At 35.8% G+C, this 12,967-nt stretch overlaps 1 protein-coding gene across 1 annotated transcript; it reads left to right on the forward strand.

Annotated features, from left to right (window-relative positions):
• The first annotated feature begins 11,545 nt into the window (after window positions 1-11,545).
• LOC140322461 (olfactory receptor class A-like protein 1) lies at window positions 11,546-12,502 on the forward strand. Its single transcript, XM_072399027.1, has one exon. The coding sequence runs from the start codon at window positions 11,546-11,548 to the stop codon at window positions 12,500-12,502; it is 957 nt and encodes a 318-aa protein (XP_072255128.1).
• Window positions 12,503-12,967: the final 465 nt, after the last annotated feature.

The following is a 12,967-nucleotide window of genomic DNA, read 5'->3' on the forward strand; positions in this document are numbered from 1 at the left end:
TTGATGCATGCAGGATGGATGGTTTTTACTAGTCATGCTACCTATTTATGTATAGTTAGTTAGCTAGCTTTTTTCTCTAGCTTTTTAGAGGAAAAAATACATTGTGGCTATTTAGTATCAGAGAAAGGAACAAACTTTTAATTGTACACACAATTACACACAATCAAACTTTGAATTGTAACTTCAATAACAGAATCAAGCCTTCTATAAAATAACACAAAACCCAGTATCAATGACCAACAAACAAAAACCCCAAACAGCCATTTAGATTTAAATATGCTGTAGTCAGATTATGAAAAAGATGAAATATTACTAGTACTTTGAACGTACCAGGTGCTCTTTGCAATTTATTATTAAACATACCTGTCAGTAAGAATGGTTAATGGTTTGGCCACAGACACATTGGGATCAAAAGGCAGAACCTATGATATTTATGATATCTGTTCAATATTGGCTGATCTTATTCTGTCTATCAGTCAAGTTCTCTAGTATAATTTATGAATTTGGATCATATTTTTGTGTGGTATGGTATAAATAGGAAATGTTTCTAAAGACTAGACTTAATACATTTTTGGAAGCAAAATTGGAAGAACAGTAAAAGAGAATTTGTTATGCATGTTTTATCCTGAGTTTGTCTCTGCTCCTGATGGTTTGTACTGTAAAGTGTCTGTACTGGTTCTGTAGGGTAAGTAAAAACTTACTTTTCCTGGGTACAAAGCCAATTATCTTAGAAAAAATTACAGTAGGTCTAAGAAAATAATAAAGTGTTTGCTTCTACCTTCCGTAGCTCTAATTGTCCACAATCACACCCAAATGCCAAGGCATCTAGAGACGCAAAGCTTCAGCTCGTACGCCTGTCTATTTCCTTCACAGGCCAGTTGTGATATGTAGGGTAAATATAATACAGAACATTTATCAATTCAGTTACACAGCAAGGTATTGCAAAACAGCAGTAGAAATATAAATCATGAGACATATTTATTATAATTAGGTATCTTCATTGATAAATTCCTTTTGCTGCTGAGAGCAATGTGGCAGAATAAAATCCGCCTTTTTTTATCGTGTGTCTGTTTTTACTAAAATACCATTTTATCTTGATGAAAAATGTTTCATCTTCAGTTGCAGAGCAGAACAAATCTGTCTCAGTTTGCTGCCCAGGATTACAAATCTGTTTCAGTTTGCTGCCCAAGATTATAGGTGGAAGGGTCGTAAATGCACATAAAATCTGTCACAGGCTTTGCTAACATATAAAAATCTGATGTGTGGCTAATTGTGTCATTAATTTGCTTGATACATGTACCTTAAAGTATACTTAATGTTTCTTTTAGATATTTAGATATGTCTTCTTCTTTTCCTAATTTTCAAATATATAGTCTTTTTTTTATATCTGACTTTTTTTAATTACTCTCTACTAGTAGTATCTAGATCTAAAAAATGTGGTAGATATTTTTAAGTTTTTGTGTGGGGTAATGCTGTTTTTGAAAGCTGTTATATAAAAGTATCCTAGAATTTGCAAATTTGTATATGCTTGTCTCATGATCTATTGGTTTAGATACTTGGTTCTTTTTATGGTGGTGTGGTATAGGAAAAGTAAAGCGCAGCAGTAATAATGATGTATGGGCCTCCAGCACACTATACCGTACCCGTGTTCTACATTCCTTTTCTTGGCATCTGGGGCGGCATTGATAAGTGTTTAAAAATACAATCTTTTCTGGCAAGATAAAGAAATTGAAAAATGAAAACAAAACATGGGAATACCGTTAAAATAATGACCTTGCAAAAAATATGCAATCATTTGCTGAACCTAAAACAGCATCATATTTTCGCTTTGATTATCAATCTCCAGCTAAGATTAAATGAACAAGGCTTTTAATTTAAAAATGAAGTCATGTGTTGAAATCATCATATATTCCTAGATCTAAACAGCAAATTTGCAAATCAGGTGTTGTTTCATTGCCAACTAAAGTTAAATATAGCAGAAAAGTCATTGTATTTGTTTTTATGTCATAATGGTTTTATAAGCTGAGAATTGAGACAATTATGCATCACACCCTTGTCAGTTGTGATGTGATTACAATGTGATTGCTGTGTATCTTGAAGTCCTACTGACATGTTGCAAATGCTCCTGTCCTATTAAACTCTGCTTATAATAAAAGTGCAGGTAATGAGATAACATGGATACACATATAACAAATTTATTTTAAAGCCTAAACTAAACTCTTAGATTCAAAAACTGCAATCAGGCAGGACTTTTACCTGTTTGTTTCCCAATTTTTTTTATTGCACTCACCTGTCCTTACTCCTTGTCAGATGATATTTTGCCAGGAGTCAGGTCTTTGACCATTTCTTGATTTACCAGGCCAGGATGACATAACTTCATTTAGTTAATTCAGTCCCAATAGTCTACGGGGGCTTAAAAAACACAGCAATCAGGCAGCTAAGTATGTTCTACTGAATACTGAACCTGATCCCTTTTTTCATGGTGCCTTTTTGGCTATTTGCCGTGGCTTGGGTCAGTGGGACTATACCAGCGTTTCCTAACCAGAGTTCTGTGGAAGCCAAGGGTTTCAATCAGAGATTTCTAGGGGTTCCTTGAGCAATTGGCAATTTGTGCCTTTCAGTTCAGTTTAACTAATACCAATGATTAATTTTTGCTATCCGTAAAGGTGACATTTTCTGACTAGCCAGCAATGTAATATGCAAAATATCCCAGCTGACAATATATATTTTAATATAGCAGGGGTTCCCTGAGACCTGAAAGTTATTTTGAAGGATTCCCCCATCTTACAAAGGTCAAAATAAGCTAGGCTAGACAATGATAAGAACAAACACACAGGGTTATAAGCATGGTCAAAATTGACACTGAATTATGATCAGTGCTCTGACTTATATACACTGTACATCAGGGGTGCCCACACTTTTTTTGGCTTACAAGCTACTTTTAAAATGACCAAGTCAAAATGATCTACCAACAATAAAAATGCTAAACATATAGTTATTTATATATATACACAGAGTATACTTTATATTTAAAGGATATATTGTTTACGTTGCATAACAGCATGGACATGTATGGCACAATACAATTCTGTACATTTTTGGCCATTACCTTAATGACATATTAAACTGAATGAAATCAGCCAAAGTTGCATATTTCAGACAGTAGTTGCTGGTAGCCAGCCTCAAACAGACTCAAACAGGGCACCCCCGCTGTACATAATATAGGGTAACCATATGGACTTAACATATGGGTCTCCAACTCTAATTGTAATTAATTTACAATTTTGGTTTTACTCATAATAAATATATGACAAGATTGTGTGCCCAATATCTGAAAACCTGAAGACTGTAAATCTAATAAAGTCAACCGAAGTCTTAAGGGGTTTTGTATTAGGATGAACAACTTTTAAACTATGATATTGTTGAGTTAAACACAAAATAATTGTTGAGTTAAACACTCACTTTGCTTGGGGGGAAGGGGAAAAAAAAGTGTCACTGAACTAGAAGTTGTTGAAGAAAGCTGACAAACTGAATAGAGAAATTTAGTGTCAGTTTGGACATGTCTTTAATCACTCAACCTTGGCTTTTTTTTATTTGATTATTTTTTTTGTGTGTAATTTGCGGTTTACAACCATGTCCATAGGAAACGTTCCTTTTGCTGCAGGGGCTGCTTTAAAAAAATAGAGAGTAGTGTGCACCTAAACCATTTTACATTTTGTCAATCACATTCATTCAACTCCAATCACCATATGTAAAAAAAAAGTTTGGTATACACCAGTTAGTCTTACTGGGCCTGATTTAATAAAGCTCTTCAAGGCTGAAGAGACTACACATCAGTGAAGCTGGGTGATCCAGCAAACCTGGAATGGATCTGGTCCAGGATGCAAAACATTTGCTAGCAAATTACTTTGAAGAAACCCATTCCAAGTTTGCTGTATCACCCAGGTTTACTTATGAAAGTGTATCCTCTCCAGCCTTGGAGAGCTTTAATAAACCAGGCGCACTATCTCTATTTAAAAATGTCCAGCTGGTGAGTTTTTTTATGAGCAAGAGCTCCTCCTCAGATGCCGACAGAAACAGATTTAGAAAGAGAATGCACTATAACATCATTTGTTATGATGCACCGGAAGGTGTTTAGCTGATTTTACCTGAAGGTTATTCAGTGTAGAATAAAATTCTACACCACATTTTCCCTTGCAAAAGTAATTGGTCTTGTGTAAGCTTTAAGTCAATTTTAGTAAAAGCCTACACAAAGAATCTTAGTGTTGGGGCAGCCTAATGGTCATCACCAGCATTGCTATATAGGAGAAAGGGGCGTAAGTTATTTGCTCATGTAAGTACCGGATATGTAATTTATAACAACTGGGAAAAGAATTTAAAAATAAAGTTTTATATGCAGAGGTGCACTTCACAGCCAGGTAAATGTTCAAAGCTTTAGGATCAGGTTCCTTTTTGTTTTTGTTTACACATATCTATTCCATTTGGGATCATTGTGATAAAAACAGGCCTCCCGTAATGTTCCCCTCATTTAGTTGTAAATTAATAGTTTGCTGACCATTAATAAGGTAATATATAATTCTCCAACTGCAGCTAGACAATAATTAAGGTATTTATCTCAGGGTAGCAGGTGCACACAAACCTTTCTGGCCATTACAGGTTTTCAGTTACTGCAATATTAGCAATACAATAGTAAACTGACCATAGCAATTTTAGGGAACCATCCAGACACTAATTACATTGAATGGTGTCTGCTAATACAAAACTAGATGATCTTAGGGGTTCCGTTTATCTGATTTCTTGTTACTGTCGTTTATATTCACTATTGTTTTTGAAGCACTTGGCCAATACAGATTAGTATAAAACTAGAAACAGAATTAAAGTGTGATATTTTCTCTGCCACTTCATTTAGTGTATATCCTATTTTAAATTATTCCAAGGTCATTCATAAATCAACAAATAAAAAAAAACACAATAATATTTACATTCAATGAGGGAGCAGATAGGGAATGAACACGTTGTTAATATATGTTTAGGCTGGGTCTACATGAACGATTTTAAAAACGCATATAAACGTTCCTACCACGTTTATATGCATTTTTATGCAGTTTTACAAGCGTTTTAAAGCCTTACTTTAAAACGCTAAAAAACTTTTATAAACGCCTATGACGCGTTTTACCGCAAATTGCCGCAATTTTACATAAGCCTTTTTAAAAGTTTTACTTTTAACCCTTTCAGGGATTAAGTACAGGGGTACATAAAACCCCTTACTCATTCCCTGAGAGGGTTAAAGTGTGTAAAGAAAATGGACAAGGCTTTAATGGTAAATTATTTTATTAAATGTGTGTGTTTGTGTAATTAAACTTTTTTTTTTTTACAGGTTATCTCAATGACAGGATGATTTCCAGGGCTGCAATGAGCACAGCCCTGGAAATCCACCTGACAGTGAGGGATCGCAGGGCACTAGGGGTTAAATGAGGACAAGCCTCTCCATTCACCCCTAGTGCTCTGTGATTGGCTGAGGTTTTACATTTCTCAGCCATTCAGCACTAGACATGAATGGGGAGACTTGTGCCCATTCATCTCTTGTGCTCTGTAATTGGCTGAGAAATAGGAAACCCTGATGAAAGCTCAAGCATCATCGGGATTTCCCTTTCCTTAGCCAATCAGGGAGCAGAGCAGTCAGCGGAGCTCTGCTATGCTGACAGCTCTGCTCCCCCGATTACTCCCACAGCCCTACAGCCTGTATCTGTAATACATGTCACAGCTCCTCCAGGGCTGCGGGATTGATCAGGGGAGCGGAGCTGTCAGCATAGTTAAGCTCCGCTGACTGCTCTGCTCCCTGATTTACTTACATGCATCTATAAATGCTTGGTAATTTTTGAATCACTTCTCTCAAGAGCCAGTCCAATATTTCCACCAGTGGCTGAGGGCTCTTGAGAGAAGTTCTGGGGTAAAGTGGTTTGATATGTTTTAGAAACGTATGTAGAGTAGCCTGCTGGTCCCTCCCACTAACTATGTTCTAGATGTTTTGCATAGAAAAGCACAAAGACCTGGTGATAACGTCACTGCAATTAAAATTAGGCATGTTATGAAAACAAGAGATTTGTTGATGAAGGGGAAAAGACAAGCCAAGGAGGAAATATAAGCAGAATAAAATATAGTTGTGCACCCCATAAGTAGATGGCTTTAGAGTACAACCAAAGCACCATCAAAAATGCGAGCATTCAGTGGATGCTATAACCTGGGTGATTATGGAAAAAATGTTAAACTACCTAGTTCATTAGGTGGAGGAGGCAAGGCAATGAACATCCCAGGCATCCAGGTAAAGGGCTTCCAAGCTTCCAGGGCTTCTTTTTCAATATCAATTTGCCTCGTTGGAGCTTGTACAGGGTAATCCTGCGACTGTTTTGCTTGTGTTGCTGTGGTCACCAAGGCAGACATTTTCAGGAACAGTATGGCACATTCTGAACACTATGTCCCTTGAAAGAGGACATGTAAGAGAAGACATAGGATGAAGGTGTACAGGTCATAAAGATGAGCAAATCTCCCGCAACACCTGGTGAGACCACAAATTCAGTAGCTCTGCTCTTTGCAGTTTGCTGTAAATAGAAGGGTAAAGGAGGATGCCGCAGCTACAGTGGTGGGAGCTAAAGCATAACTGCTTTGTCCTCCATTTGACCTCCATTGCAGGCCTGGGCTGAGGAGTAGGCAAAATAGGAAGGAGCCTGGGGTGACTTGGCAGGAAGGATGCATAAAAAGGCAGGACCTACAACTTGTACTATGCTTATGCTTACATATCATGGGGGGAGGAAACACATTTTGCTCTGTTCTCACTGGGTACTAAAGGACCACGTCTCTACCACGTCCCTGCTCTATAAAACTTGATGGTGGAGCTTCATATAGGTAATTATGTACATAGAGCCCTACTTGCTAATAGTCCTGACCCATTTCTGCAGTCAGATGTTGCAGATGATATTGATGCTGTCAGAAAGCAAGCAGTGAAAAAATTACTAGATGCCAGAGGTCCTGTGAACAGAAATTAATAGGCAAATTGAATATTTATAGAGCATTTTGCATTCTGTAATGTGCAAAGAAATACCAATAATTGTAGGTCATGTACCTTTCAAGCTTGTGAAGAGCAGAGTATGAAAATATCCTTAAAAATACATTTATATGCAATCAGCTTTTTAATTGTTTCCACTCAATTGTTTTTCAAGCCCCCCCCCCCTCGCTTTTGTGTGCCAGTACATGGTGCCAACGCTGGTAAAGCAAAAGTATAAACATTAAATGTCTTCCACTTGAAAAATGGGTTCTGTAGAGGAGCATTAGAGCCTGAAACAGTAGCATGGCAAAATTATATATTTATTTATCCTCATGAAGGATTTACACTATGTCCGGCCACCCTTCAAATGATGGTCTGGAAATATTAAACATTATATTACTGCATGGAGTAACTGTTTTAATGCAAAGTAAATGTTGAATACAGGTTAGACCAGGCATGGGCAAACTACGGGGCCCCTGGGACATATACGGCTCGTTAGGCTTTTTTATCCGGCCCCTTGAACTCTCTCTCTACTTCAGCAGCTCTGCTGAAGTAGACAGATAGTTCAATGGGCCAGATAAAATGGTCTGCGGCTCTGGCTGGTTTCCCCCCGAGCAGGGTCAGGAGAAGGACCCCACTTGGGGGGCCACACCAGCCAGAGCTGCGGACCATGTCCCTCATACAAATCCCGGGCTCAGGGAAGTGGGCGGAACAATCCGCCCACTCTCCCATCACAGGTTCAGATCTGCAATGGGAGAGTGGGTGGGGTTATGCAATCATGACGTTATGTTCAGTGGTGTCATGGTGGCTTAACCCCGCCCAGTTTCCCATCGGCCCAGTCCCTCTGCAAAGGTTTAAATCAGATTGTGGACCCTGAGTGAAAAAGTTTGCCAGCCCCTGAGTTAGACAGACTAATGAAGGACAGATATATTTAATGGTTTTCCCCTATCTGTACTTCCATGGTATTAAAGTATCATTTGCAAGATAACTAAATATTGTGTGTGTATTGTTTGAGGAGACTGGCTAATTCGTATATACAGAGCTCTTTTAGTATTATTAAAAAAAAAAAATTTGAAAAAGAAATCTTAGCTGTTCTTCAAGTACAAATTACAGATTTGTTATTGTTTATTTAAAAATATTTATTTTAAATCTTTGTAATCTAAGCCTAGTATACAACCCAATTAATCCAGACTCTAAATTTAAAAATTCTGCAAATTATTGTTAATATATAGGAAACTTATAGTAACTTTAACAATAGATGACATTTTGATAGTTCATTACAATACGTCTGCTGCAATATTACACCTCATCACCCTTAACAATGTGCGTCCCAAGTGGATGAGGACAGTACTATAAAATCCTGACTTATTCTGAACGATTCACAGAAGCTACTCCCATTTCCAAAGGTAAGAAGCTACAGTGTTCAGTAATGCTTTTGCAATAGCTATATTGTGCTTTGTGTACTCTAAAGTTATATAAAAATTATATCTGTGTATAGAAGAACAGCAACAAGTATGCTTTACCACAGACAAATACCTGAAGAAGGCCTAAACCTTTTTACTGATCAACCCAATGTACGTAATTTTGCTAAAGTATAATGATAAAAAAATGTTTTATCTATATAGGCTAAGTTATATACATAGAAAGATAACACAATTTGTTTACTACATAAGCATTATTAGGTTTCTTCCAACCCTCTTATTTCACTGATAATTACTAAAATGAATTGACTTTATGCAATTTCTAATAATGTCAGTCACCCACATTGCATTTGGTAGTATTAGAACATACCATCTTTGCCGAGGTTTTAGATAATATGATAGAACTCAGACCAGCCAATTCTGACATATGCCCCCCTAATTCATACAAAAAGAGCATTTTGTAAAGATAGAGCCACTCCAAAAAATGTGATGCTTTAAAGAAACAATAAAGCTGCCACTGATGATTCACTAATCTGATCAAGAATCAAGATCAGGAATACTTGCTCCAGGTTTAGAACCTTAGGAAATGTAATTCCAATATTTTTCATAGCACAGGTTCTTTTAAATTTACCAAAAAGTAAAATAGAAAAAAAAACTTTGATCATTTTGATAATTGTGACATGTTTAGTATCTAGTTTTAGTGGCAGTCTGTTACTTCCACCATCTCTAAATGGATACAGAAAATAGTTTTTCCCGCGTTAGCATGATTCTTGAAAAAAAAAACAAACAAACTATAATCTATGCTCGCAATCAGCTATAGAATTTAAAATGTTGGTTAAATAAGCAAACATTTGCCTGCAGTTACTTAGTTTTATCCTAACTTAGATTTTGAAGTGATTTTCATTTTTCATGCTTTAAGTTGAATGTTAAGAAAACACTTTTTTTTTGGCATTTGTGAATGAGTGGTTAGAATGTTATATGACAACACTTAGTTCTCACTAAAGTTCTCTAAAACATAATATATCACAAAAGGACCAATATGTCAGGGACTGACACTATTTACTCCCTTACTTTGGAGTGATATAATTCCACTGAAGTAGTATTCTTTAGTTCTTTAGAAAACTAAATGACTGTATTCAACTACATTATGTATGTAAAGTAGTTTATTTAATGTATGCACAAAGATTATTTTGTAATGCACATATGATGTTTTCTTTAATATATTTTCTTCTTTAAATCAGAGGTTTATTTATTTTGGGGGTAAATTGTACATATTTTTTAAAAACAAGACAATGTGGCAATGAATGTTACATAACAATACTTGCAGAAATATATCACAAAAAGATTATATGAAGCAGTCAAGTGAGACAAAACGGTATAAAATAGGAATTCCTCTGTGCTTGATTGGATATAAATTAGGCTTAAATGAGTGAAAAATTAACCTTTATAATAAATTATTCTTTTACTTCAGTACTAATGGGCAACAATGGCTGATTACATCACAGCCCTTCAACACATGTGGTCTCTTTTTGTGCAAGTCCTTTAAAAACTTCATGTGGACACATAACTAATGACATTATTTACACTTTTATAGAATGCATTAAAATTATTGTCATGTTTTTGCTCTTTTGTTTGGAAGGAAGGAATCATAAGCAGGGAACCAGCAGCACAGAAAATCATTGAGCCTGTAAATTTGCTACCTTCATTTCAACTCAATACACTTTTTTTTAGTCTGTGTCCATGTGTGTTGGATCAAGTTTTATGTGCATTGGCTTGTATTGATTGTAAGTACGATTTTGCTGCCCATTGTGATGCTTCTACTTGTGTCCTGGTGCATTAATGTGCATCATTAAATAATGCGCAAAGGAAAAAGAAAAAGGTGTGAATCCAATCTTTTAAGATCTTTTAGCTATTGAGGTATTGAGGTGTATTACAAGGAAAGTGATAATGTGAGTGGTACTACAAGACACATTAACTTACATAACATGTGTTAACCCAAACATTCTGAATGCCATGCCAATGCAAGTAATGTAGCTTTGATGTCCATGCATGCAGCTTTGACGCACCACAACCCATGGTAACATTAATTTTTGTCCATTGCATGTTGGTGCAACACATCAGAACAGAAAATTGCTCTAAAAGTAAACTTCAGGCACAAATTAAAACCCACAAAACTGCTAAATTGGTTCCATTTTATAACATGAACATTTTAAAATATAAAACTTTGAATTTTAGTTTATTTGGTATCAATTTGCTTCCCTCTTAAAAATGTATAGAGTCTGCAACTGGTTTGTCAAAACCCCTACTGCAATGTGATGGATGTTTTAAACTACATCTTCCAACATTTAAGTTCCAAAGTGACTGACCTGTAATGGCAGAATTGACCTTTGCACATGCTTTCTTGTTATTGTGGATAAGAAATTTACAAGAAGACAGTAGAGAACCAAGAGCGTTTCCCATATGACATTAAATTTGCAACATGTCAGAGAAATGAAGCTGAAGAACCTGTGAACTAACAAATGTAAATCTGAAAAAAATTGATTTTTCTCTCTTTATCTCAAAATGCTATGGACTCCATGTTTATATGCCTAGTTTATTAGGAGACAACGAAACATGATGTATAAAAATGAGGCTACTAAAATATATCCCTTTAAACTAAATGGAAAAATATGAGGGCAACAGATTACGGTGAAAGACTTGGTAATACTTGGTACTAGTACACTGCGTGATTCCACTCTGTGCTATGTGGCATCTGCACAAGCAGATATAATTTTGGAAAGTATAGATTAGGAAAAAAATGCATAGTGTAAAGTGGTGATTCATTTTCATTCTCATTAATTTTCAATGTTGTTAAAAGTATAAATGTAAATTAGTTAATTAAGACCAATAATGAATGTTTTGGATGATTAGTGTGTGCGCATGGTGCCACAGATAAGTTACAGTAGACCTCAAGAACAAAACTTCTAATGTATGTGACAGTTTTAACTTCATAAAATCTAAATGTCTTTACTGTCATCAGTTATGTGAAATATTTTTTCTTACAGATATTGGCCTTCAAAGAAGTTTTTCTGTACAGCAAACAATGGGCACCTGGCTTGTCCTTGATATAGTTAGTTATTTTTCACTAGACATAATAGGAATTCCTGGCAATCTCATCATTTTGTTTGCTTTTCTGCACACTTTCCACAGCCACGGCAGGGTAACTACTGGAGAAATTATCCTTGGTAAGCTGGCTTTATCTAATTTGCTGGTAATACTGACATGGGGTCTTCCAATCACACTACAGTCTACTGGAACCTATATGGTATTTGGTGACTTATCCTGCCAGATAAGCCTTTACTTATACTGTGTAGGAAGAGCCATGTCTGTCAGCATCACTTCCTTGCTAGGATGTTTTCAATGTATTTCTATAACTCCATCTCACCAACGTTGGATGAATGTGAAGAAGAGGCTAATTGACTCCTTGTTTCCAATAATGCTCTTCCTTTGGACTTTCAATCTCATTATAAGCAGTACCCGTCTGGCCTATTCTACAGCATCTATCAAGAACATTACTTCCAGATATATTATGAGTTACAATTTCTGCTTTGTAATCTTTCCAAATTATCTTATATACTTAGGAAATGGGGTGATCTATGTTGTTCGGGATTTGTTCTTTTTGAGTCTTATGATGCTGTCCAGTGGTTATCTGCTTTATGTTTTTTACCAACATGGTAAACAGGTTAAACGTATTCCTACTGTGAACACCAAACATGCTGAGATCCGTGCTGCCAAAGCAGTCTTTACATTAGTCATGATGTACATAGTTAGTTTTGGTCTGGATAACTTATTTTGGATTCTTACTCTCTGTACTTTTCCACTATCCCCACGTTTCACTGATGCACGTATTTTTTTTGATTCATGTTATTCTGCTATTAGCCCCATTGTAATTATTTTAACTAATAGAAAAATCCAAATGGGTCTTAAATGTTCAAGGAAGAAAACTGAAATCCAAGCTGTAAAGTCTATTTCAAACTATATAGCTAGAAAAAAATATTAGTATTACAAATTTTCTGTCACATTGAAAAACACCTGCTACAATGTAAATGCAGTGCTTTCTGACAGTTTTACTCATTATTTTAATAAATATGGAAATTCATTTTAAATGATTGACACGAGGAGAACCTACAAACTCCATGCAGTTAGTGTCCTGTCCGAGATTTGAATCTGGGATCTAGCACTGAAAAGGCCAGAGTGTCAACCTCCAGATCTTTTTTAAATTTTGCTGAATAGAAAAAAAAAACACTGTATTTAATTTAGTTCTCTGTACAATATTGTTCAAATAAACTTGTAAACTATACAAACTGTAACAAATAGCCTATAAATTCTGCTGCAATACAGACTTAGAACAATCTCACTCATTCAGATTGACGTCAGCTCACATGAGGCAGACCTGCTTGCTGTTTATAAACATCCAAGATAATTTCTAATAGCCTGTAATGGCCAGTCATAGACTATTAAGTTT

This window comes from Pyxicephalus adspersus, chromosome 1 (assembly GCF_032062135.1).
Source record: "Pyxicephalus adspersus chromosome 1, UCB_Pads_2.0, whole genome shotgun sequence".
Taxonomy (NCBI): domain Eukaryota; kingdom Metazoa; phylum Chordata; class Amphibia; order Anura; family Pyxicephalidae; genus Pyxicephalus; species Pyxicephalus adspersus.

Excerpts from the sequence above, each read along its gene's own strand:
- LOC140322461 (XM_072399027.1), top strand. The coding sequence starts at position 11,546 with ATGGGCACCTGGCTTGTCCTTGATATAGTTAGTTATTTTTCACTAGAC.